Raw genomic sequence first — 25187 nt, 5'->3', positions numbered from 1 at the left:
TCAGGGAAGAGAAGAGAGGAAGAAAAAAATTGAAAACATATTTGAAAAAAATGACAGAAAACTTCCCTTACCTGGTGAAAGAAATAGACATACAAGCTCAGGAAGCATAGTGTCCCAACAAGATGAACCCCTAAGATGCCCACACCAAGACATATCATAGTTAAAAGAGAGAATCTTAAAAGCAAGAAGAGAAAAGCACTTAGTTATGTATAAGGTAGCTCCAACAAGACTGTCAACTGATTTCTCAACAGAAACTTTGCAGGCTAGAAGAAAGTGGCAAGAACTATTCAAAGTTATGAAATCTATAACAAAGATTATTCTATCCTGCAAAGCTATAATTTAGAATTGAAGTTCAGATAAACAGCATCCATGACAAGAAACAGCTAAAGAAGTTTATCACAACCAAGCCAGTATTACATAAAATGTTAAAGGGCCTTCTTTAAGAAGAAGAAGAAGAACAACAACAAAAGATGAAAAATATGAACAATAAAATGCCAATAAATATATATCTATTAACAATTGAAACTAAAAATAAATGAACAAGCAGAACAGAAACAACTTATAGATGCAGAGAACATTTTGATGGTTGACAGATGGGAGAGGGAGTGGGAGGATGGGTGAAGAAGATAAAGGGATTTAGAAGTACAAACTAGTAGTTATAATGTAGTAATGGGGGCATAAAGTACAGCATAGGAAATATAGTCAGTAACATTATAAAAACTATGTATGGTGTCATATGGGTATGAGATTTTTTTGGGATGATCACTTAATAAATTTTATAATGTCTAATCACTGGGTTGTACACTTGAAACTAATATAATATTGTATGTCAACTATAATTGAAGGATGCCCTAAATGGTGACAGGAGAAGATGGGTAGTGGGCACATGGTGCAATATACAGATCTTGTAACATAGACACATACACCTGAAACGTATATAATCATGTTGAGCAATGTCACCCCAATAAATTTAATTTAAAAATAAAATAAAATGCTGGTTTTATTTTAAAAGAATAACAAAACAACAAAAAGGCATAGGTCAAGTAATACAATCACCTGGGATGAAATAAATATATAACAAGGCAGAAGTATGTTTTACAGAGTATTACAGAAAATCCCTTAACCACAACCTGTATTATATGTACATCACTAGAGGCCCAGTGCATGGATTTGTGCACTGGTGAAGTCCCTCAGCCTGGCCTGCACCCTCTTGCAATCCAGGACCCCCTCAGGGGATGTCAGAGAGCTGGTTTCGGCCCAATCCCCGCAGGCCAGGCTGAGGGACCCCACCGGTGCATAAATCCATTCCACTCCTGCACTGAGCGTCTGCCTCCTGGTGGTCAGTGTGTGCCATAGCTACTGGCTGGTTGGCTGGTTGGCCGGTCACTTAGGCTTTTATATATATAGATATTCTCCCTGACTGGTCTGTTTACATCTAATTCCTTAACTCTAAGTCTCAGATATCTACAAGATACACTATTGTATTTAAAACTGTTGTGGTCACTCTCAATATTTATGAACATAATAAAGTATAGAATGTTCTTTTTAATCCATGTTTTATAATTACATAAACTAATTTCATTATTTTTTTCAATAGAAAAAATGTTTTAAAATTCTAAAATAATTTTTAATTTAATAAGTAATAAGACTTTTTAAAGCTACCTGTACATAAATAATGAATAAGTGATTTGATCAACACATTAAAACTTTAGGAATCTAACAAAATAAACTCATAGATGCAGACGAACAAATGATGGTTACCAGAGTGGAAGGAAATGAGGGAAGGGTAAAATATGTAAAGGGAGTCAAATATATGGTAATGGAAGGATACTAGATTTTGGGTGGGCATTACACTATAGAGTACAGATGTCAAATTATAATGTTGCACACCTGAAAATTATGCAATTTTATTAACCAAATTACCCCAATAAATTTAATTTAAAAAGACAATCCTGTCTCTGAAATCTCAAAATTAAATGCTTTATGTATCAGTAATTCTGAAGACTCCACAATACATGGTCTTCACCACATTCTCTACATCTATCCACAAAGTGACTATTCAATGAAGCAGGTGAAACAGGGACTTATAAAGATGAACATCTTTAAAATAACTGATTTGTTTCTAGAGACTTTCAGTTTATTATATCATTTAGCAACATCACATAGAAAAAGCTCCAATATAAAAATAGTTTTATTGCCCTGGCCAGTGTGGCTCAGTTGGTTGAGCATCATCCCATGCACTGAAGGGTTGCTGGTTCTATTCTCAATCAGGGCACATAACCAGGTTGTGGGCTCAATCCTCCTATAGAGGTGCATGCAGGAGGCAACTGATTAATGTTTCTCTCTCTCCCTCTCCCTCTCCCTTTCTCTCTCTCTCTTAAAAAAAAAAATCAATAAAACATAAAAAATGCTTTGCTAACCCACTTTATCTCTTACAGTGTTATCTTTCTCCCAAATTAACTGAAATAGATATCAAGTGTTGTTTATTAAACTTTATTCTTATGAATGCTGACTTTTACCATATATATACTTGAGGTGGAGATGGGATGTGAAGGGAAAGAGATTGGTGGTTGTCTCAGTTTTCTCAACATGATGCAAAAAAAAGGGGGGGAGTGAAGTGAGTCTGTTAAGGTAAGCATATAAAATCCCATTCTCAATGTTATCTAGAACATAAAGCAGTAAGATTCAGCATGCTTACTATATTAACAAAGTTAAAGAAATGGCAGCATCTACAAATGCTGAAATATCTAAAAGCTAAATCTCAAAACCAAAAACAAAACCATGCATAAACACCTAAGAGAAACTCTCTTTTATAATAAGTAAGGCAAAATTTTGATATCACTATAAAAGTCTGTGCAAAGAATATTTGGAAATTATATGTTCTTATACACCTATGTGTGTTTGAAAACTATCTAAAAGTAAACACAAGCTTCCATTTAGTTTTCATTTATTTTTACCTGGTAAGACTATTTTACTTTCCTTTAGATTCCTTTCTTGACTTTTGAAGTTATCCTATATAATAGAGGTAATATGCAAATTGACTGTCATTCTAACACACAAGATGGCCGCTCCATGTGGACACAAGATGGCTGCCACAAGATGGCTGGCAGGGGAGGACAGTTGCGGGCAATCAGGCCACCAGGGTAGGGCAGTTGGGGGTGATCAGGCCAGCATGGGGGGGGACAGTTGGGGGTGACCAGACCAGCATGGGGGCAGTAAGGGGTGACCAGGCAGGCGGGGGGGCAGTTAGGGGTGATCAGGCTGGCACGCAGAGGCAGTGAGAGGTGATCAGGCTGGCAGGGGGGTCAGTAAGGGGTGACTAGGCAGGCAGGCAGATGAGCAATTAGGAGCCAGCAGTCCAGGATTGTGAGAGGGATGTCCGGCTGCCGGTTTAGGCCTGATCCCTGGGATCGCGCCTAAACCGGCAGTCGGACATCCCCCAAGGGGTCCCAAATTGGAGAGGGTGCAGACTGGGCTGAGGGGACCCCGCCCCCCGTGCATGAATTTCATGCACCGGGCCTCTAGTATATTAATATTTGTGCTGCCACTTATATAACTTGGTAAGCAATTATACATATACATGTACATATATATATCCATATGTATGTATATAATTTTGTAATTGAGAATTTCAATTATTATATAAATCAATATATGAATATATAAATATTTTGAATATCATCCATGGATACAATTATGAGTAGTAATGGGAACACAGAGGTGACGTCTGACCTTGAACAAAAGTAGAAAAAGTCAGGAAGATAATGTGCTATCTGGATTGATTCTTATGCAAAAACAATGAAAAGGGTCTTCAGAAATAAAAAATAAGGAGGAGGTGCATGAAATAGCATGGCATGTGCAGGAAGACTGAGGAGGCTATGTGAGTGGATAGATCAGACTTGGCCAGTTTGTACATCAACAAGAGTCTGAATTCTACCCTGTACCTAACAAGAGAGCACTTAAGTGATGAAAAGTAAAAATGGCATCAGATTTGCACTTAGAAAAATTAACTGTGGCAAATTAACAAAAGGGAGCATAATTTTCTTTTTCAGAAAGATAATTTATAAAGTCACGTTTGTACTTTTAGGTAACTATTCTTAATTAGGAGAATCATATTAGAAAAAAAAATTATTCATTCACTCAAACATTTATTGAGCATCTATATGTGCCAAGCACTGAAGATACATCAGTGAAAAACAGAGATAAGAATTCTGCTTCTCATATTATATTACAGTGGGAAAATGAACAACACTGATATAGTACTTATTCTGTGCCCATCATTATTTTAAGCAGTTTATATCTATTAAACCATTTAAGATAAGCCTCAGTATGTTTCTAATGAGATCAATAACCATGGAGTTAGTGAAGGAATCAGATTCCATAGAAATTAAGTAAACAGGTAAAATTAACTGGATTTAGTAAATGATGGACATGCATGGTAAAACAAAATGACCCTTGAGGTTTAGGTATCAAGAATAACTTTTTCTTAAATGGTTAATAACAGTTTCTTAAATGGTTAAATGTAGACTACCTTTCTTGATTCTACAGCAATGCTGCAGTGCATTTACTTTTGGGCAATTTCTGAATAATATAAAGTAAAGCAAGGGAAGAATTATGGGAACATAAAATGTTTCTTTTCTGACTCATGTATTTCTGATCTACTAACCAGTCTTACCACTTTCTTTTCAATTTTCAAAGTGGCTCTCTTGAGCTATACTTAACCACTAGTTTCAGTGTTCTCAGTTCATTCTTCTAACAGCTATATAACTGGAATTAAAGGTAGCAGGCAGGGCATTACCAAAATTATATGATTAAAAGTTTCTGGCCCAGCTTGGGTGGCTTCCAAGAGGAAGCCAGTTCTATTTCTGATCAGGGTACATGTCTGTATTGCAGGCTGGATCACCACTGGGGGCCATGCAGGAGGCAGCTGATCAATGATTCTCTTTCCCTTTCCCTTCCTCTCTCTCTCTCTAAAATCAATAAAAACATTTAAAAAATTAAAAAAAAAACAAAACGTTCTGCACTGAGGAAAACAGCAAAGAAATCGAGAGTAGGCACTTCTACTCTCTCAGTCTGGAAGAATGTAGTCAGGCTTCTCTTGAAACAAAAAGACAAAAATTTTGTTCTGGCTTCCTTCAAAAGATACCATGAAGGGTGCTATTTTCCAATCTTAGTACCCAATTAAGATGAAAAATAAAAAAATAGTTCTAAATTGAAAATCAAACATAGCTATATAATTACTTTACCTGAATCTCTTTCTTTTAATTTCTTAGTATCAAGAATACTAATATCCTTTGTAAAAGTGAATCTTATGTTAAATGGTACTTAACAATAACTGAAGGATTTGTTCTTGAATCTTCTAACTATAGCAATGTAAGAATTCTAAATATAAACCACCTGAAGGTACATTGTATTGTTTTTTTAACTGGATAGTTATTCCCATAGTGAAAAATTGTTTATATTCAGTTACTTAACAATCCACTTTTTTATCCCTAAGGGCAGAAACATTAATAAATTAATCATCTTAGTAAATTTACACTAACTTCTCTAAATCAGGATGTTAAGAAAAACTTTTCTTTCTCATTTACACATTTTTTGCTCCTAGTAAATGTACGTTCTGAAATTAATCTACATTTGTGAAGCAAGAAAAAAAAACTATATTTGTGTGCTGCTCACTCATTCTAAGTTAACTTTATTACAAAGTTAAACTTCAATAAATTTTATTTTTCCTTATTGCAATCTGTTCCTTTGGCCTCACTATTATATTACAAAAGACACATGTTTTTAATACTAATCAGGTAGAAAGTTTGTTATAACTGTTAAATAAAATCCTTATCTTATTCAATTATTATTTATAAAAACATTACAGGTACAAGATTTTTAAAAGCAGACAGTTTCCCTATAAAATCACATGAAAATAGTATTTTTTTTTTTCTCAGAGACCCACGTTATTCAGTTTTGTACATATGGGGACATTGATCCAAGCCCAACACACCATAGTATGTATCATTCTGGAAAATTAAGCACCCTAGGTACACAGATAAAAGCTGCACTGCTTGTGCCCCTGAAATTTGTGTGAGGCCCTCCTAAGCCCCTTGGCCCTCCATGGTGCTTGAAAGGGATAAGTGAGGGCCTGCCCAACATTAGCACAAACAAGCAAATAAATGGGTGTTGGGAGGAACCATGCTTAGATCACTGCTCCCTGCTTCCTTCCTCCTAGCTTTGGGAACCAACAGCACAGGAAAGCAGTCAGTCCTAGGTGGTCCCTTCCTTGTCTGTGATCCAATGGCTGCTGCTCACCAAAGAGGGGGCACAAGGTAAGGTGTTTGTTCATCCTCTTAACTTGCCACATCTGGGCCCTTTATTATCTGCTGTCCACAGCCTATGCAATTGTCCTTTTGACCTCCCACCCTGCTGGGGGCCTCCTTGTGCTGTTGGGGTTTGGCTTCTCTCCAGCTACTGACTTCAGGGGCCAATGGGGCTCAACATAACTTTAGTGAAAAGAATCTCCTGCTGCTCCTTGTGTCTCTGCAGGAGAGGGAGGGAAGGAGACCCCTGGAGTTCAAATGAGAATGAAGGGAAGAGGAGAGGAATATATGTATTTCTGTGTGTATTTCTCAGAGCAGCTTTAGATAACCATGGGGTTAGGAGCAGGAGGGGGACAGGCATCCTCAGTTGTCTGAGCACTAAGCATCTAGTGCTCAGCCTGTCTGTACTAGCCACAGGGAGGCATGAACACATTTAGGGGAGAAGAGGAACCACTCTGTTCCTGCTTCAAATGCTGCATCACCCTCCCTAGAGTAGCTAGAGAGGGACTACCTTGTCCCAAGTAATCCCGTGGGGAGAAGAGGGTGGAGGACTGGGGCATCTTTCCAGATCTGAATGGACTGTGGCCTTGTGGAGAGAAGGTGAGGGCATCAGAGAGCCTATGGCTGGCAGTTAACTTTTCTTCCTACTGTGAGCCTCTAGTGCCTTAATGGCATATATGTCCTGGGGGAGCTCTGACTTCCTCCAAAGCAGCCACTTCCTCCACTTTCTCCTTCTTGATGTCCTTTAGCATCTTCAGGGCCTTTGTGTCCACTGTCCCCATCAGAAGCTGGATGTCCTCTGCTGCGGGGTCTCTGTCCCCATCAAATACATAGGAGGAAGTGGTGATAGAGCTTGGAACATGGGATACTGGGGATTAAGCCAGCTCCTCGATTTTTTGTTATATATCGAGCTTTTCATTGGGACTGGCCCTTCTGTTTTCATGTCTTGTATTGTTCCATGCAGTCTCCAAACAGCTTATGATTCATCTCCATAAACAGATTCAGGACATTGTAGATTACTACACGGATGGTCTTGTTCCATGGACTCATCCATGGACTCATCTTGGAGTTCCTATAGAGTACAAGGATGGGAAGGACTCTGGCAGCATTGTCACTTATCAGGTTCATGATGTACTCATTGTTCCAGTAACAGAGAGCATACTCTGCCGCCTGGAAATGTGGCTGCAGACATACTTGGCAAGCTGGCAGAAGAGTAGTTCTATCACTTTGCTGAACTCTGAGCGTTTAGGTGATCCAGAATCTCTTCTAGCTCATTCAGGAACACCACCTCCTTGGGGCTGTGGGTCTTTGGCCAGAACTTGAGAAGTTCCACAATCACTGGCTCAATGAGACTGCTGTCCTTGTTCAGAAATTGTACCACACAGTATTCTAGCTGAGAGTGGTAGACACTCAGGGACTTGACCTTGTGAAGGGAAAGCAGGACACGGATAAGGAACATCTTGTGCTCTTCCTTAAGGGGAAAAGGTAAGCCACTGATGATGATGCCCAGGATCTCCAGGAGCTTGGCAATCCCATTGTGATGCTCAGTCTGTTAAATGAACCTATAAAATATGTGGTTGATATGCCTAGGGATATAAGCCCAAAGACCCCAAAACTTGCCATAGATTTGATGCAAGATGGTCTTTAGAAAGTCTGTTCTCAAGGATTCTCATTGTCAAACAGAGCAAAAACAAATTTCTGGTCAATGTACATCTTGGTTGTTTCAATGGTAATCAGCAGACCCAATGAAACACAAGAAAAAACTTGTATTTGAGCTGGAGATGTGGCCAGGTGGCTTCCAGAGTGGATTCATTTTCCTCTGGGTCCAACTTAGCCCCAGTGGGATGTGATGAAGGTGCAGTCTCCGGAAGAGGTTTGCTGAAAAGACGGTGACAGCCTCAGGGTAAATGGCCTCAGTGACAATGATAATATCGTAATATCGCGGCAATGAGTAATATATGCCATCATTTCCTTGAGTCCTGCCCACTTCACTTCCTTGATTTTGAGATCACTGAGTGTGTCTGACACACAGTCAGAGAGGATGTGACATAGCTTCTGGATAAATAGCTCTTTCTACTCATGGTTTGGTGAATCTTCCAGGGCAGTAAACTTCTGCAACTACTGATTGTTGCTGAAAGTGAAGCCGGAAGAGCTTTACTGTAGCTTCTTGACAATCTGGGGTCCCCTGATTTTGCTGAGCTGCATGATGTGTGGCTTGCTGTTATTGGGATGCTTGTTGGATGACAGTGGCTAAGGCTGGGGCAGAGGCTGGGGCTGCAACTGTGGCTGGGCCTCTCCTGCCATGACCAGTAGACTTGAGCCTGATTGCTTGGGTTTGACTCCTGACACTGTTGTTAATTAACTGAAAGTTATAACAGTTTCTCAGTGCCTCAGTTTCCTTGTCTCCTCAGAGCTCTCGCCTCCACTATCCTTGCCTGAGCTGCTGAGCTTGGTAGTGCCTTTGGCAAGAGGAGTGGCCTTTTCCTTCCTCAGTTTATATGGCAACTCAGTCCATTTGGGCAGGCCTGGCTCCCTGCAGGCCCGCTCTGGATCCAGCTTTGCTCAGCTGCACTTGGCCTGCCATGATTTTACATTTTTATTATATGAAATTAAGAACAGAAGAAGTTGAAGCAGCGATCAAAAATCTTCCAGCAAACAAAAGCCCTGATCCGGTCAGCTTTACAGGGGAGTTCTACAAGCATTCAAAGAAGAACTAAAACATATCCTCCTCAGACTATTCCAAAAATTCAAGAGGAAGGCACACTTCCAAGCTTTTTCTATGAAGCCAGCATCACCCTAATAACAAAACCAGATAAAGACAACACAAAAAAGAGAACTACAGGCCAATATCCTTAATGAACATAGATGCCAAAATCCTCAACAAAATTCTAGCAAATCAGATTCAGCATTACATTAGAAAGACCTTACACCATGACCAAGTTGGATTTATTCCGGGGATGCAAGGTTGGTATAATATGCTCAAATCAATAAATGTGATACATAACATAAACAAACTGAGAGACAAAAATCACATAATCATACCAATCGATACAGAAAAGGCATTTGACAATATCCAGCACCCTTTCCTGATAAAAACTCTCAGCAAAGTAGGAATAGAGGTATCATACCTCAACATAATAAAAGTCTTATATGACAAACCTACAGCCAACATCATACCCAATGGGCAAAAAGTAAACTCATTTCCCCTAAGAAGAGGAACAAGACAGGGATACCCACTCTCACCACTCCTGTTCTATATAGTACTGGAAGTGCTAGCCATGTGTGGTACAATGTGGCAGGGTACAATATTAAAACACAGAAATCTATGGCCTTTTTATACACCAATACTGAACTCACAGAAAGAGAAACGAAAAAAAAAAAATCCCATTTACCATTGCACCAAAAAAATTAAGATACCTAGGAAATAACTAAGGATGTAAAAGACCTGTCCTTAGAAAACTTCAGGACATTGAAAAAAGAGATAGAGGATGACATAAACAAATGGAAGAACATACCATGTTCATGGATTGGTAGAATCAACATCATTAAAATGTCCATGCTACCAAAAGCAATCTACAAATTCAATACAATCCCCATTAAAATACCAAAGGCATATTTCACAGGTATAGAAAAAACTCTTCAAAAATTCATCTGGAATAAAAAAAAGAACCCAATTATCCACAGCAATCCTGAGAAAGAAGAACAAAGTTGGAGGGATCACATTACCAGATATCAAGCCATATTACCAAGCCACGGTTCTCAAAACTGCCTGGTATTGGCACAAGAACAGACATATAGATCAATGGAACAGACTAGAGAACCCAGAAATAGACCCAATCCATTATGCTCAATTAATATTTGACAGAGGAGGCAAGAGCATACAATGGAGTCAAAACAGTCACTTTAACAAATGGTGCTGGGAAATTTGGACAGATACATGCAAAAAAAAAAAAAAAATGAAACTAGATTACCAACTTACACCATACACAAAAACAAACTCAAAATGGCTTAAGGACTTGAATATTCGTAAGATGGGAAACCATAAACATCTTAGAAGACGCCATAGGCAGCAAAATAGTAGACATATGTCATAGCACTTATCTTTACAGACACAGCTCATAGGGCAATGGAGACTAAGGAGAAAATAAAAAATGGGACTACATCAAAATAAAAAGCTTCTGCACAGCAAAAGAAACCATCAACAAAACAACCAGAAAGCCCACTGCATGGGAGAACATATTTGCCAATGATATTTCCAATAAGGGTTTAATCTCCAAAATTTACAGAGAACTCATACAACTTAACAAAAGGAAGATAAACAATCCAATCAAAAAATGGTCAAAGGATTTAAATAGACACTTTTTGAAAGAGGACATTCAGAAGACCCAGAGACATATGAAAACATGCTCAAAGTCTCTAATCATCTGAGAGATGCAAATCAAAATGACAATGAGCTACCACCTCACACCTGTCAGAATGGCTATCATCAACAAATCAACAAATGACAAGTGTTGGCAAGGATGCAGAGAAAAAGGAACCGTCGTGCACTGCTGGTGGGAATGCAGACTGGTGCAGCCACTGTGGAAAACAGTATGGAGTTTCCTCAAAAAGCTAAAAATGGAACTCCCATTTGACCCAGTAATCCCACCTCTAGGAATATATCCCAAGAAGTCAGAAACACCAATCACAAAGAACATATGCACCCCTATGGTCATAGCAACACAATTTACAATAGCTAAGATTTGGAAACAGCCTAAGTGCCCATCAGCAGATGAGTGGATTAAAAAACTGTGGTACATCTACACAATGGAATACTATGCTGTTATAAAAAAGGACGAACTTTTACCATTTGCAACAGCATGGATAGAAATGGAGAGCATTATGCTAAGCAAAATAAGCCAGTCAAAGAAAGATAAATATCACCTGATCTGGCTCATATGTGGGATATAATGATCAACATAAAGTGATGAACAAAATTATATCCAGAGACAAGGTAGCACTGAACAGACCATTCAACCTCAGAGAGAAGGCAGGAGCGGGGGCGGAGGTTAGGATCAACCAAAGTACTTGTATGCATGCATATTAGCATAACCAATGGACACCAATACTGGGGCAGCTGGGGCTTGCCCTCGGGGGTGGGAGGGGAGGGTGTCAATCGGGGGGAAAAGGAGACATATGTAATACTTTGAACAATAAAAAAATATATAATAATTTAAATAAACAAGAAAAAAAAAGAATTCATAGTCACTGAAAGATCTCGCAAGAAAAATTTCTTCTAAACCAAAGCCAATAAAAATAGTATATCTATACTAGAGGCCCCGATGTACAAAGATTCCTGCAAGAATGGGTCTTCCTTCCCCTGGCTGCCGGTACAGCCTTCGCTCTGGCTGGAGCCGCCTTTCTGCCTTTGCTCTGGCCCGAAGCCATCTTTTCACGCAGCCCAGAGGCCTGGAGCGGCTGGGGCAGTGTGGAACACCTGTGTCATCGCCATGGCGATGATGCAAGCATCCTGCCCCTGGCTGTTCAGCGCCTGCATATGCAAATTAATCCCGCCATATTTGTTGGGTTAATTTGCATACTCACTCCTGATTGGCTGGTGGGCGTCACGAAGGTACAGTCAATTTGCATCTTTCTCTTTAATTAGTGTAGATTATATAGGATTTTGAAATGAACCAAAAGAATAATAAATAATAATCTTTAGTTTATACTTTTCTATTTAAAAGGTGTATCTTCTTTAATGGACATTACAGGTACCTTATAGAGCAGTGATGGCGAACCTATGACACGCGTGTCAGCACTGACGTGCGTAGCCATTTCTGATGACACGCGGCCGCATGCCGAGGATGAAGCACTTGCTGCTCCTGTGGATGAAACATTTGCGACTAGAGTCTTGGAGTTAGTTTTTTCCTCAAAGTGACACACTACCCGAGTTATGCTCAGTTTTTTGGTGAAGTTTGACACACCAAGCTCAAAAGGTTGCCCATCACTGTTATAGAGTGATACTTTTAAAGGCAGAAATCTGATATAGAAAATCCTTGATAACCTAAACAGTTTTGCTCAATGGAAAAAGGAAGGTTTATAAATACTTTGCCATAATAGCCAACACTACATTCCAGGGTCTTTATTGTAATAGATCTTATGCTCTCTTACAGAGTAAAAATATTTGTATCAGTGCCTGACATTACTTCACAGTCTTGTTATAGCTCCCTAAGGCATTATCTTTCCTTTGGTTCTCATGTTACCAGCAATTAATTTTATTGCCAAGAACATTTTCTTTGTTTCTCTAAGCTGAATATGTCTGTATGATCTTATTCAGGCCTTGTTTTCTGACTATGGCCCTTATATTTTCTGACCCTTACTTTAAATTAAGGCTAATTATCAATAATGACTTTTCTTAAAACCCTAAAGTTACTGGTCACCTTTAAGCAAAAACTTGTGCTTCTTCTAACTAGAATGAAGAACTTCCAGTCTCTTTGTATCTGGATATTCAGTTGTCAAATATAGAATAAAATCTGAAAGCCTTGACTTTAGCAGACATTTCATTTACAGAAATCAGTTTTTAGCTTCTTCAACTATGTCAAGTTGCTTTTTATATATTTCAAAAGCATATAAATTAAGGATCTTGGTGAGTGGAAGATTGGTCACCAAAAGGCATAATCAAAGACAGCAGCAGCAGGAAGTATCTGGCTATGAAACAGATTAGTTATAATGGCCAACACAGATATAATGTCTGACACCCCAGTTTCAGTGCCAAGACCTGAGAACAGAACTCTCTTCAACTGCATGCCCATGCCATATAAGAATTCAAACAAGAAAGCAGCAAACCAATTTTCATAGGGCTCTTTCTACTCACTATATGAAGCTAGATGGTCACATATACTAATTATTTCTTATGCCTAAAAATAAATATATGGGATATAATTGTGAGGCCTTGAGACTAAAAACAAGCAAAGGAACAAGAAAGTAATAAAAACTTATATAATGACTTTTTAATAAGGACTGAGGATACTTTATGCTAATATAGCTTTCTACTCTCTACCCTTCATAATGTTGTCTCAAATCACATGAGGCAAAAATATGGGTTAATTAAAAATACTTAAGATTTCAGAGATGCATAGAAAATGTTTACTTCCTTTTTAAATAGTATAAATCTAATCTAACAATAGAGGAATATGCAAATTTGTCCGTTACAGCATCACGGGTCATGACTGGATCAGCAGGCTGTGTCCCCACCCTTTGCTCAGGCCTGGGGTAGGATAGGATATAATAGAAGGGGAAGGAAATTGCACACAGAAGGGGGTGGCTACTGTGGGGGGGCAGAGCAAGTGCGCCCAGCGAGGGGCAGGGTGCAGGTGGTGTGGAGGAGGGCAGTGCAGCCATTGGCTGGGAGGCACCCACAGGTCCAGAACAGAGTGGAGGACGATCCGAGGCCTTCTGGGCAGAGGCGTTCCTGCTTCGCGGCAGCAGCACCCAGGCCGCATGGGCCTTGGCCACACTCACTCGGCCAGTCATCCCAGGCAGGGAATGGGACCAGGAAAGTGGCGGGGAGGCTGAGAAAGGGGGAGGCGGCGAACACCTGGCTGGGGCTGAGCCCTGGGCTGGGGGTTAACGCCCCCCCCCCAACGGAAGCTTTAAGAAGGGAAGGAGGGAGGGAAGAACTTTATAAAGGAGTCGGTAGAGAGCAGAGTTAAAGAAGGAAAGAGAATGTGTGAGTGAACTGTAGGAGCTATAATGAAAATCAAGTATAGTTGTGTACTGTGGACAGATTCTAAAAGTAGGAGTTAGAAAAGAAAAAAGATAAATGATAGTGAATAAACAGGCAAGTAGATAGATATTAAAACAGTGGAAATAAGTAGAGAAAAATGTGGAGAGAGAAAGAGGGAGGGAAGAAAAGTTTTACAGGGGAGCCGGTAGAGCTTAAAAGGAGAATGGGAAGAAGGAAGAAATGGGGGAGGGAGCAAAGCCGGTCTGAGGGAGGAAGTGAAGAAAAAATTAAGGTGGGAAGGAATGAAAAGGGGAGGAAGGCCAGGGGTAAAGATAAAGGAAAGAAGGAATGTGGGGAGGGAGGGAGGGTAGGAGAAAGATGGGAAGAAGGATGATGGAACAGAGTAGGAAATAAGGAGGAAAGAAAAGTTTATAAATGATGAGTCAGTAGGAAAAAGTGTTACAAAAGGAGAGAGAAAAATTGTGTGACAGGGAAACGCCAATAAGGAAGACAAATACAATTGTGTGTGAAGGGAATAAGATTTAAAAAAAAAAATTAATAGGGGCGACCAGTCTGGCAGGAGAGGGCAGTTAGGGGGATCAGGCCAGTAGGGGAGGGCAATTATGGGCATCAGGCTGGCAGGGCAGGGCAGTTAGGGGGATCGGGCAGGCAGGCAAGTGAGCTGTTAGGAGCCAGAGGTCCTGGATTGCAAGAGGGTACAGGTCGGGGTGAGGGACACCCCCCTCCCGTGCACGAATTTCATGCACCAGGCCTCTAGTGTTTATATAATAAACTGACAACTTTTTTCTTCTGAAATGAATTTTTCACAATAACATCAGCTTTGGATTTACAGTTACTGTGAATCTATTCAACCTTAAGTGTATTTTACCAAACGTTTCAAAGAAATTTTCACAGTGTTCAATTTCATGTGTTTAAAAAATGAAATAGGGAGTGTGGATGGGAAGGAATCAATACACGAACTTGTATACATATATGCATAATCTGTGGACACAATGAATGGGATGGTGAGGGCCTGGGGGAGAAGGGGACTAGAGCAGTCTAGAAGAGATTAATGGGGGGGAAAGGAGGACCTATGTAATACCTTCAGCAATAAAGATTGAAAAATAATAACAATAAGAAAATTTAAAAATGTGGAAGCTTGCCCTGGCTGGTTTGGCTCTATGGTTAGAGCATTGGCCCGCAGACTGAAGGGCCACAGGTTGGATTCCGGTCAAGGGTACATACTTCAGTTGCAGGCTTTATCCCAGGCCCCAGTTGGGGCACATAAGGGAGGCAACCAATCGATGTGCCTCTCTCACATCAATGTTTCTCTTGCTCTCTTCCCCTCCTTTACACTCTCTCTAAAAATCTATGGGAAGAAATATCCCAGGTGAGGATTAACAGCAAAATGTAAAAGCTTTACTAAAAATCTTTCTTTGTGCCACAGGGATTTAAATTAATGCTAGGATAACAGATTGTTCTAAAGGAATGTAAAAGGTACAATGGGAATTATGTGTAGCATTTGTTAGAATACTATTTAATCGATCCTTATATTTTAAAAGAGCTTCTTTTCCCCATTTATTTATACATTCATTTTAATATTTGTTAAATATTTACCATGTGTTCAACCCTGCTTTAAGCTCTACAATACAAGGATCAATGAAACCTTTTTGGTCCTTCTCTACTAATGAAGGTCTTCACATTCCCACATAATAAGAATGCAACCATTTGGGTTGTAAATAAAAGTAGGAATAGAAGCACGCAAAAAAGGGTGTGACTAACTTTGGAGGGGAAATGACATTTGGGCCTGGTGTTGAAGAGTGATTAACAGTCATTAGGGTTGAGGGTGGAACATATCTGGAATAATTATGTGAGACTGGCTTTCATGTCATAATAAAGAGCTAGAAGAGTTCCTTGTAGAGAAAACTAAAAAGAGACAGAAGCACTTTCATGTTAGAATACTTTGTAGGAAAATTACAGAGTTTAATGCTGAGAGCAAATCAGCTAAAAATACTATATTTGGTTATAAAGGAAATAAAAGAATACATGCTTTATTTCTTTCCACAAAATTCTGGAGTACTAGATCTGAAATTAGAATTCAAAGAGGCAATTATCAAAGGAGAATGTATTTTTCATGTCTGTGGTTATTATTATGAGTTATCCTTAGGAAGACATCATGAAGACATAAAGGGTAAAAACAAAATAGTGATGGTTTAGCTAATCCATAGGTAATTGCTACATACACTCATTTTCACAAGCTCCTTAAATGAAGCCACAGATAATGGCAGCATATTTCCCGACTTGAGTTTGCCCTTATAAATAGTAACTATGAGTCTGCATATGTTGACAGGCCCCAGAATACCTGAATATATTTTGATATAATATTTTCATATTCTACACTAATTTTCCAATAAACACATTTCATTACTAAGAGATCACTTTAACATTACTCTATGATAGACTTTATAATTATAAATTTTAAGAGCTGCATATTTTGTTATGTTGATGCCATTACTAAAAAGCTTTTTCTATTTTTATTGGGAATTTAATTTCTAGATTTTTTTGTTTTTACTTGGTGACATACATGTGCTTATAATATTTTCCTTCTGTTGAGCTATGTTTCAAGTGGAATAGAATATTAGAGCCTTCATGACTCCAACTATATACTCACAGATTTTTCTTCAAAAGCATTTTCTCAGTTTACAATTTTACAGATTGCATTCAGTGTACCTGTTTCATTATAATCCCTGTATTAAGTGACTTTTTAAAGGATATTTTAAAAAATGTGTTTTTTACTGATTTTTAGAGAGAGAGATGGAAACATCAATGAGAGAGAAACATAGATCACCTGCCTCCTGCATGTCGCCTACTGGGGATGAAGCCCAGAACTCTGGCAGTACCCTGACCAGGAATCGAACCAGTGACCTCTTGGTTGATGCTCAACCACTGAGCTACCCTGACTGGACTGTGTATTAAGTGATTTTTAAAAAAGGGTTTTTTGTAATTTAATTGATAAAATAGGTATAAAAATGGTACCTTAAGATTGATTTGATTTGTGTTTATTTGAACTTTAGAAAGAATAAATATTTTTATGTGTAGCTTTAAAAATAATATAGTATGATGCCAAGAAAGAATATTACAAATTTTAGGACAAAGTGACTTTTAAAGTATTCTAAAGCAAAAATTTACACTCCAGAGGACACAGAACTTTTTCTTCATTAGCCAATCCTATCCTGACTTCATGCTTATCTATTAAACTTTCCTAAAAACTAGGCCTGGAGAACCCAAAAAAGTTCAAATTACCATCCTCCTGCTCCCTGCCCCACACCTATCCTGAGTAAGCACTAAAGTTATTTTTTGAGGAAAGAAATATGAGATTTTAATTGGCCACTAGCTGCCTGGTTATGCAATTTAAGGAAGGTCAGTTACCTATTTCCATGACTCAGTCTCCCAAATAGGAATATTTTATTTTATTGTTTATTTGTTTTTACCAAGCTCTCAGGGATGCTATGTAGGCAAAATTTAATCCTACCTAATAAAAGAGTAATAAATAAATTGGCCATCACTCCAACACACAAGATGGCTGCCCCCATGTGGTCAAAGATGGCTGCCTCCATGTGGACACAAGATGGCCAACACAAAATGGCCGGCAGGGGAGGGCAGATGTGGGCGATCAGGCCAGCAGGGGAGGGCAGTTGAGAGGGACCACGCCTGCAGGGGAGAGCAGTTGGGGGGGACCAGGCTGGCAGGGGAGGGCAGTTAGGGGTCACTGGGCCAGAAGGGGAGGGCAGTTGGGAAAGACCAGGCCTGCAGGGGAGGGCAGTTGGGAGGAACCAGGCCTGCAGGGGAGGAGAGTTAGGGGCAACCAGGCCTGCAGGGGAGGGCAGTTGGGGGCAACCATGCTGACAGGGGTGGGCAGTTGGGTGGGACCAGGCCAGCAGGGAAGGGCAGTTAGGGGCAACCAGGCTGGCAGGGGAGGGCAGTTAGGGGTGACCAGGCCAGCAGGGGAGGGGCAGTTAGGGGCAATCAGGCCAGCAGGGGAGCAGTTAGGCATCAATCAGGCTGGCAGGGGAGTGGTTAGGGACTGATCAGGTTGGCAGGCAGAAGCAGTTAAGGGCAATCAGGCAGGCAGGTGAGTGGTTGGGAGCCAGCAGTCCTGGGTTGTGATTGGGCCTAAACGGGCAGTCAGACATCCCTTGAGGGGTTCCAGATTGGAGAGGCTGCAGGCTGGGCTGAGGGACACACACCCCAACCCCGTGCACAAATTTCGTGCACCGGGCCTCTAATGAATAATAATAAACCAAATATAAGAGTAAATAGCCTAATTGGAAGAACCCTAAGATACAAGAATCTTTGTGTTTGTGTGTATATATGCTATATTAACCAACATTTATCAAATCTAAACTCCCTAAGTAAAAATCTTGACATTATCTGTTCTTCAAATAACATACTCTTTAGACCTGTCATTTGGTCATTGCCTCCAAAAATAAAAAGTAATAACTCTGTTCTAAGCACCATTTCATTAGTGATAGGTGGTCCTCATCCATTTTCACATCATAACAGAAGAATTCTGTGGCTAGCGGGTTCTTATGATAATACTAGAGGCCTGGCATACAAAATTCGTCCCTAGGCCTGGCCTGCGATCAGGGCCATCTTCCCCGGCCCCGCCCCCCACTGCCACCCATCCTGGGTTCCCTGTTTGCCATCAGGCAATTAGAGCCTTATGGCCGGGGAAAGGGACTGAGAGGCGGTCAGTGTGCTTCATAGTGACTGGCCAAACGGTCATTCTGCTCGTTCCGCCACTAGGGTCAATTTGCGTATTACCCTTTTATTATATAGGATTATTATATAGAATAATTAAGTCTGAAACAAAATATTTTTAGCTTTCTGTTCTCCTCGATCTTTTGTCTCATTCTTGACTCCTAAAATTAAAAGTTATATTTTATTTTTAAGGTTATTTGATGATTATATTTGTCCCAGTAATTTCTTTGTTTAGTTATTATCTTAAAATTAATCTTGATGACTTGAAGAGATATATTTAGTTGATTGAAAGAAAATTTGGCATAGAAAGTTCCTAATTTTATGCCATGGTACCTTGACTTGCTTCCCAGATATGAAATACTAAAATTCATGAGCATGTTTATGAATATGCTTACTATCATGATATGAAGTAGATGATCATAAATCACTACAACTAAGTTCAGTAGACCCACTGGTTCAAAAGTCTATCACTACCTAGCTGGGAAGAATAAGTACCCTTGAGAGAGCTCTGTTACTTCCTGGGTAGATGAACACATTTGGAGAAGTCACCTGGCTTCTCTGAGATCTAAATCTCTCCAAAACAAGAATACTCATCCATTTAAGTACCTTCCATAGTTCCTGAGACATACATTTCTTAGAGAAGTGTCAAAAATATCAAATATGTAAGTAATGCCATGTCAGTAGGGAGAATAAAGGTAAACCCATCTCTGGAATTTTTCTCTCACACATGAAAACCCTAGTTTAGAAAAAGCTCCTGAAATGATTTAGTTCTTATTTCCATAAAAACAATCTTTATGAGCTCAGCCACATTTTCAACAAATCCAAAAATAAAACCAGTCTCTTCAGCTAATCATTCCTAACTTAAAATTTTTCCAAAAATTTGAATATAGAGACAAATTTTAAAGTAACTGCTACCATTCCATCTAGCTAAGAGGGAAAAAAGTACAGAGTTATAGAGTATTTATATATACAGGATGAGAAAAAAGTAGGTTTTTGGATTTTAGTGGGGTTTTTTTTGCAATTTTAAAGAAAATCATAATTTTACTATTGAGGTTTACTCAGTCATTACTTAAAATAAACATGGTGTCTTGAACCAATAATTTAGTCTTTAAATGTTAATGAGCTACATTAATTTAGATTATATTAGCATCTCACTATAAAGTTTACTGACTAGAATTTCTCATTTGAGCAGAGTTGGCTTCCTTTTTAAAATTTTATTTTATTCTAAGATTCACTTATCAACAAACAGAATACTTAAATATGATTTGGTTACTATAAAAACAAAGCATTAACTTTCTTAAATATCTGACTTGGGGTAGAAACAAACTAGTTGAACCCAAGTTAACACTTTTTAGCCTCACTGACTGGCACAGTCCCAGCAGATTTCATTTTTCAGTGTTGTGATCATGTTACATCCAAAGATATTTTAATATATTTTATTGATTTTTTTTTTACAGAGAGGAAGGGAAAGGGATAGAGAGTTAGAAACATCAGTGAGAGAGAAACATCGCTCAGCTGCCTCCTGCACAGCCCCTACTAGGGACGTGCCTGCAACCAAGGTACATGCCCTTGGGAATCGAACCTGGGACCCTTCAGTCTGCAGGTAGACGCTCTATCCACTGAGCCAAACCAGTTAGGGCCAAAGATATTTTAAATAAATGTTATTTACTGTTTCAAAACATGTAAAGAGTAAGCATGTAATCTTTTTTAGATAGATGACATAATAGCATGCCATTTTAAAAACATCACATGGTAGCAGATGAATCAATCTGAATTATTTCTTTTCTCCCTCTCTCTTCTCTCTTACACATATTCCCTCACTTCTTATGTCCTATTCATACAACACACATTCTTCCTGCTTCTCTTAGGAGCAGGTGAGAACAGAAACATCCTTTTAAATCAACCTGGAGGCAGCCTTTTTCTCTCCTCGTCTACAGGGTTAGGAAGAGAACTGAAAAGAGTCTGAGCAGCAGTCAAAGCTTTGAAGGAGAAATGACGATAATATTGCAAAGGGGACTTCGATTACAGATCATATCCTATTCTCTACAGTGTCCTTCTGTCGTCACCAAGGAAAAGTTTATCTAGACTAAGTCACAAAATCCCCCAAATAAGAAAGTCATCAGACATACTGAGATTGGTGAGATTTAAACACATTTATTTAGCACCAATTCCTTGGTGAAAGCAACGTATTTTTCACCAGCACTAAACCACACAGTACCCTTGTGCAAATTAGAAAAAGGCAACTTGTTCTAATTTGTACATGAGTAGACATACCCCTTAGGGACACCCAGGTAAGCAAATGGCTTGCAAGTGGAGCTGGGCTAAATTCCAATACCCTCTTGTCACCTCAAGCAGGCAGCCTCATACACAGAATAATCTGAACAACTGAAAATGGAAATCCTATTTATACAGATATTTCTTTTTAGTGCTTTATAAATCATAAAACAAAAATAACATAATTAGAACATGTATCTAAAATTATTGCAGATAATGGGGGAATAAGGACACATATGTAATACCTTAATCAATAAAGAAATAAAATAAAATTATTGCAGAGTAGCACTGTATCAGATTGAGAATATAATATAGCAAATACCAAATTTACTTAGTATAAAATCAGGTGAGCATAAAATAACACTTGATACAGATTCCTTGTAATATCAAAGAGCTACCAATGAAAATCACTCTCCTTGTTTATACTAAAAAGAGAGTGACAAACTTACCACTATCTTCAACTGTAAATTGGAATATATCACTTGTGGCATTAGCCCCTTCTCTTAAAACGTAGCATATTTTCATGTCATCAATGTCAGCTAGAAAATAACCAAAGAACAAGATGATTAGTCACTAGGGCAAAATTGATGACTTATGAAATCCTATTGGTTGTAACTATCCCCATCCCCTTCTTTTCCTAAGGGAAACAGTGCTATCTTATTTCTGGATTTCAGCTATCCCATAGAAATCTGATTCTTTATACAGAATATAAGAATTAGGTTATAACAATAGCAAGGAGTTGCCCTTTTCAATGGCATTTGCATGTTCATGCACCAAAGAAGTCACTGCCTAAATATGGACTGTCAGGCTCCATGACAGGTAGAAAGAAAGATATTTGGAAGCATGACAGATTTCCTGGCACTACTGAAATCACACCCATTGTCTCCCTATAGGACTGGCCCTAAGAGGAAAGAGGTTACCCTGCCCTCCCTCAAGCTAACTTTCTTACCACTTGTAGTTTAGCAGACTTCTGGTGTTAAACAGTACAAATTTTGAAAGAAAAAAAAAATCAGAATTTTTTTAGGATCCCAGATTGAAATAACTAACATGAGAGAACATTAAATTTAAAAAAATCTAATAATATCTAAAAACTTTATTCATAGGAAAAAAAAATTATTCTGTCTCAGAAATGCTCTTTCTGTTGCTTCCTACATTAGCTATCAAATTCCCTGGCATTATTTGTTTTTAATATTGACTAAAATACAATTCTTACAACTTATTCATTCATTTTACCAGTTCCTCTCCTTAATGATGCAACACAGAAAACAATAAAACAAATACTCTGTTCTGTGATACTCAAAATAAACCATTATTTGATTGACTTTAAGCAGTAAGTAGTTATTTCCAAGGCTGTGTAAAATCAAGAACATAACTAAAAATTCCATCAACAATGATATGTAATATTTATTTGTCTCATGTATTCTCTATTGTTTTTCCATCTCTTAAGAACTCTACTAAGAGTAGGATCCAAGATGACAGAATAGGTGGAAGCTATACTCACCTCTTCCCAGGACCAAACAGGAATTACAACTAAATTATAGAACAATCATCCTGAATAACCAACTGCACAGTAGCTAAAGAGAAGTCTTATAACCATAAACTTACAGAGGAAGCCACATTGAGACTGGTGGGAAAGGCAGAGATACAAAAAGGGTTGGTCCTGCTCCCACGAGTGGTGGCTCAAGTTCTGAAGGGATATCTCAGCTGTGGAAGATCTGCCTGAGGAGCATAAAGTCTAAACTCCAAGTTAGGCTCTCCAGCCCAGAGCAACAGAGTCACCAACATCAGGCTATGAAAAGTAACAGGGTTTCTGTTTACCAGGGAGAAATGGCTAGAGGCACAGGATCCTCTTAAAGGGCCAATGCACAAAATTTTTCTTGTAGCCACTCACCCTGGTCCCTGATGGATGGAGGGCAGAGGGCAGAGAGAACTAGAGTTGCATGAGGAGTCTAGGGTTTGTGGTTTTGGGAGGGACCTGAAGGGATAGCCACCGAAATCTCTGTGCTGAGTCATTCTCCCATACCATAGACGCCATCTTTTGTAAGTGCAACATTCTGTTCTGTGTGGCATCAGTCTAGGGGAAAGCAATAGCCCCACACTCTGAACTTCCTCTCACCCCACCCTGTGGATGTTACACCCTGCTGAGGAGGACAGCCAGAGGTTCTTTCAGTGACTGAGCTTAACAGGTGGACTGCAGGTGGAGGCAGGAAAGGCTGAACTCTGGGTGCCTTGGGACTTGTGGTGACCTGCCCTCAGGCCTGGTGCTGGTAAAAGCCAGCCTTGGTGCATATCTTAGTCCTTGCCCTGTGTACCCAGCCACAGAAGAGGCAGTCACAAACTGTGGTTTGCTGTTAGCTCCAAACAGGTTTCCTGAGGCCAATTACAGGCAGCATCAGACAGTGGCCTGCAACCAAGTGCCTCCCAAGAGGCCCAGAACCAACACACCTAGTGGCCAGCTTCAAACAAAAATAGAAAAGATTCCAATAAGCTTCACAAGTAGCATATCCAAAGGGAAAACTTGGCAGGCACTAAACCCTACTGAGGTAAATTAAAGCAATGTGGAGTCAGCACCTGCATAGCAGCTTGTACACCATGGCCAAGGTTGAGCTTCACAGTCAGCTAGCCTGAAAGTCAATCCCACACACAAATGGGCCAATATCAATCAATATTAAATTACAACAGGAGGGCCTACATAACCTACACAAGGGACATTCCCAGAGCACCCGGCTCAGGTGATATAAGAGACTGCACCACTCGACCCAACAGGACACCTACTACATTAGGGCATCCCAAGAAGACTGGAAGTCAAATCAGATCTATCTAATACATAGAAACACACACAAAGAGGCAGCCAAAATGAGGAAACTAAGAAACAGGCCCCCAATGAAAGAACAAAAGAAATCTCCATCGAAAGAGCTAAATGAAATGGAGACAAGCAATTTATCAGATATAGAGTTCAAAGAAATGGTTATAAAAAGGACATAGAAAAAATAGTAAAGGTCATAAATGAAGAATATGATATGTAAAATGAAGAATACTAGTACCCTGGGAGGAATAAATAGTTGGTTGGATAAAGCAGAGGATTGAAGCAGCTATTTAGAAGAAAAGGTAGAATAAATACCCAATCAGAATAGCAAAAGAAAGAATTTTTTAAAAAAGTATAGGTTAAGAGGCCTTTTGGACAACATGAAGCATAACAACATCCACATCATAGGGGTATCAGGAGAAGAGAAAGCAATGATCAAGAACACTTGAAGATACGACGGGAAACCATAAAAATACTAGAGGAATCTGCAGGCAGCGAAATCTCAGACATATGCTGAAGCAATTTCTTCACTGATACTGCTCCTAGGGCAATAGAAACTAAGGAGAAAATAAAAAAAATGGGACTACATCAAAATAAAAAGCTTTTGCACAGCAAAGGAAACCATCAACAAAACAACAATAAAGCCCACTGCATGGGAGAACATATTTGCCAATGATATCAACGATTAGGGTTTAATCTCCAACATTTATAGGGAACTCATACAACTTAACAAAAGGAAGTTAAACAACCCAATCAAAAAATGGGCAACTGACCTAAATAGATACTTTTCTAAAGAAGACAGTAGGAAGGCCAAGAGACATATGAAAACCTGCTCAAAGTCACTAATCATCCGAGAGATACAAATCAAAACAACAATGTGGTACCATCTCACACCTGTCAGAATGGCTATCATCAACAAATCAACAAATGACAAGTGCTGGCGAGGATGCAGAGAAAAAGGAACCGTCGTGCACTGCTGGTGGGAATGCAGACTGGTGCAGCCACTGTGGAGAACAGTATGGAGTTTCCTCAAAAAACTAAATATGAAACTCCCATTTGACCCTGCAATGCCACTTCTAGGACTATATCCCAAGAAACTAGAAACATGAATCAGAAAGGATATATGCACCCCTATGTTCATAGCAGCACAATTCACCATAGCTAAGATTTGGAAACAGCCTAAGTGCCCATCAGCAGATGAGTGGATTAAAAAACTGTGGTACATCTACATGATGGAATACTATGCTGCGGTAAAAAAGAAGGAGTTCTTACCATTTGCAACAACATGGATGGAGCTGGAGAGCATTATGCTAAATGAAATAAGCCAGGCAGA

The 25187-nt window shown here is 39.3% G+C and overlaps 1 protein-coding gene and 1 pseudogene across 1 annotated transcript in view; both read right to left on the bottom strand.

Annotated features, from left to right (window-relative positions):
- The window catches only part of FREM2 (FRAS1 related extracellular matrix 2), a 363685-nt gene that overhangs the window by 322231 nt on the left and 16267 nt on the right, over nt 1-25187 (bottom strand). The window contains exon 2 of the mRNA XM_008160427.3: nt 21498-21587. Coding sequence (XP_008158649.2) covers nt 21498-21587 — 90 coding nt within the window. The remainder of the gene's footprint in view (nt 1-21497; nt 21588-25187) is intronic.
- On the bottom strand, nt 6940-8807 carry LOC103303423 (serine/threonine-protein phosphatase 2A 56 kDa regulatory subunit delta isoform-like; annotated as a pseudogene).

This window comes from Eptesicus fuscus, chromosome 8 (assembly GCF_027574615.1).
Source record: "Eptesicus fuscus isolate TK198812 chromosome 8, DD_ASM_mEF_20220401, whole genome shotgun sequence".
Lineage (NCBI taxonomy): Eukaryota > Metazoa > Chordata > Mammalia > Chiroptera > Vespertilionidae > Eptesicus > Eptesicus fuscus.
This window is presented reverse-complemented; position numbering and strand designations above follow the sequence as displayed.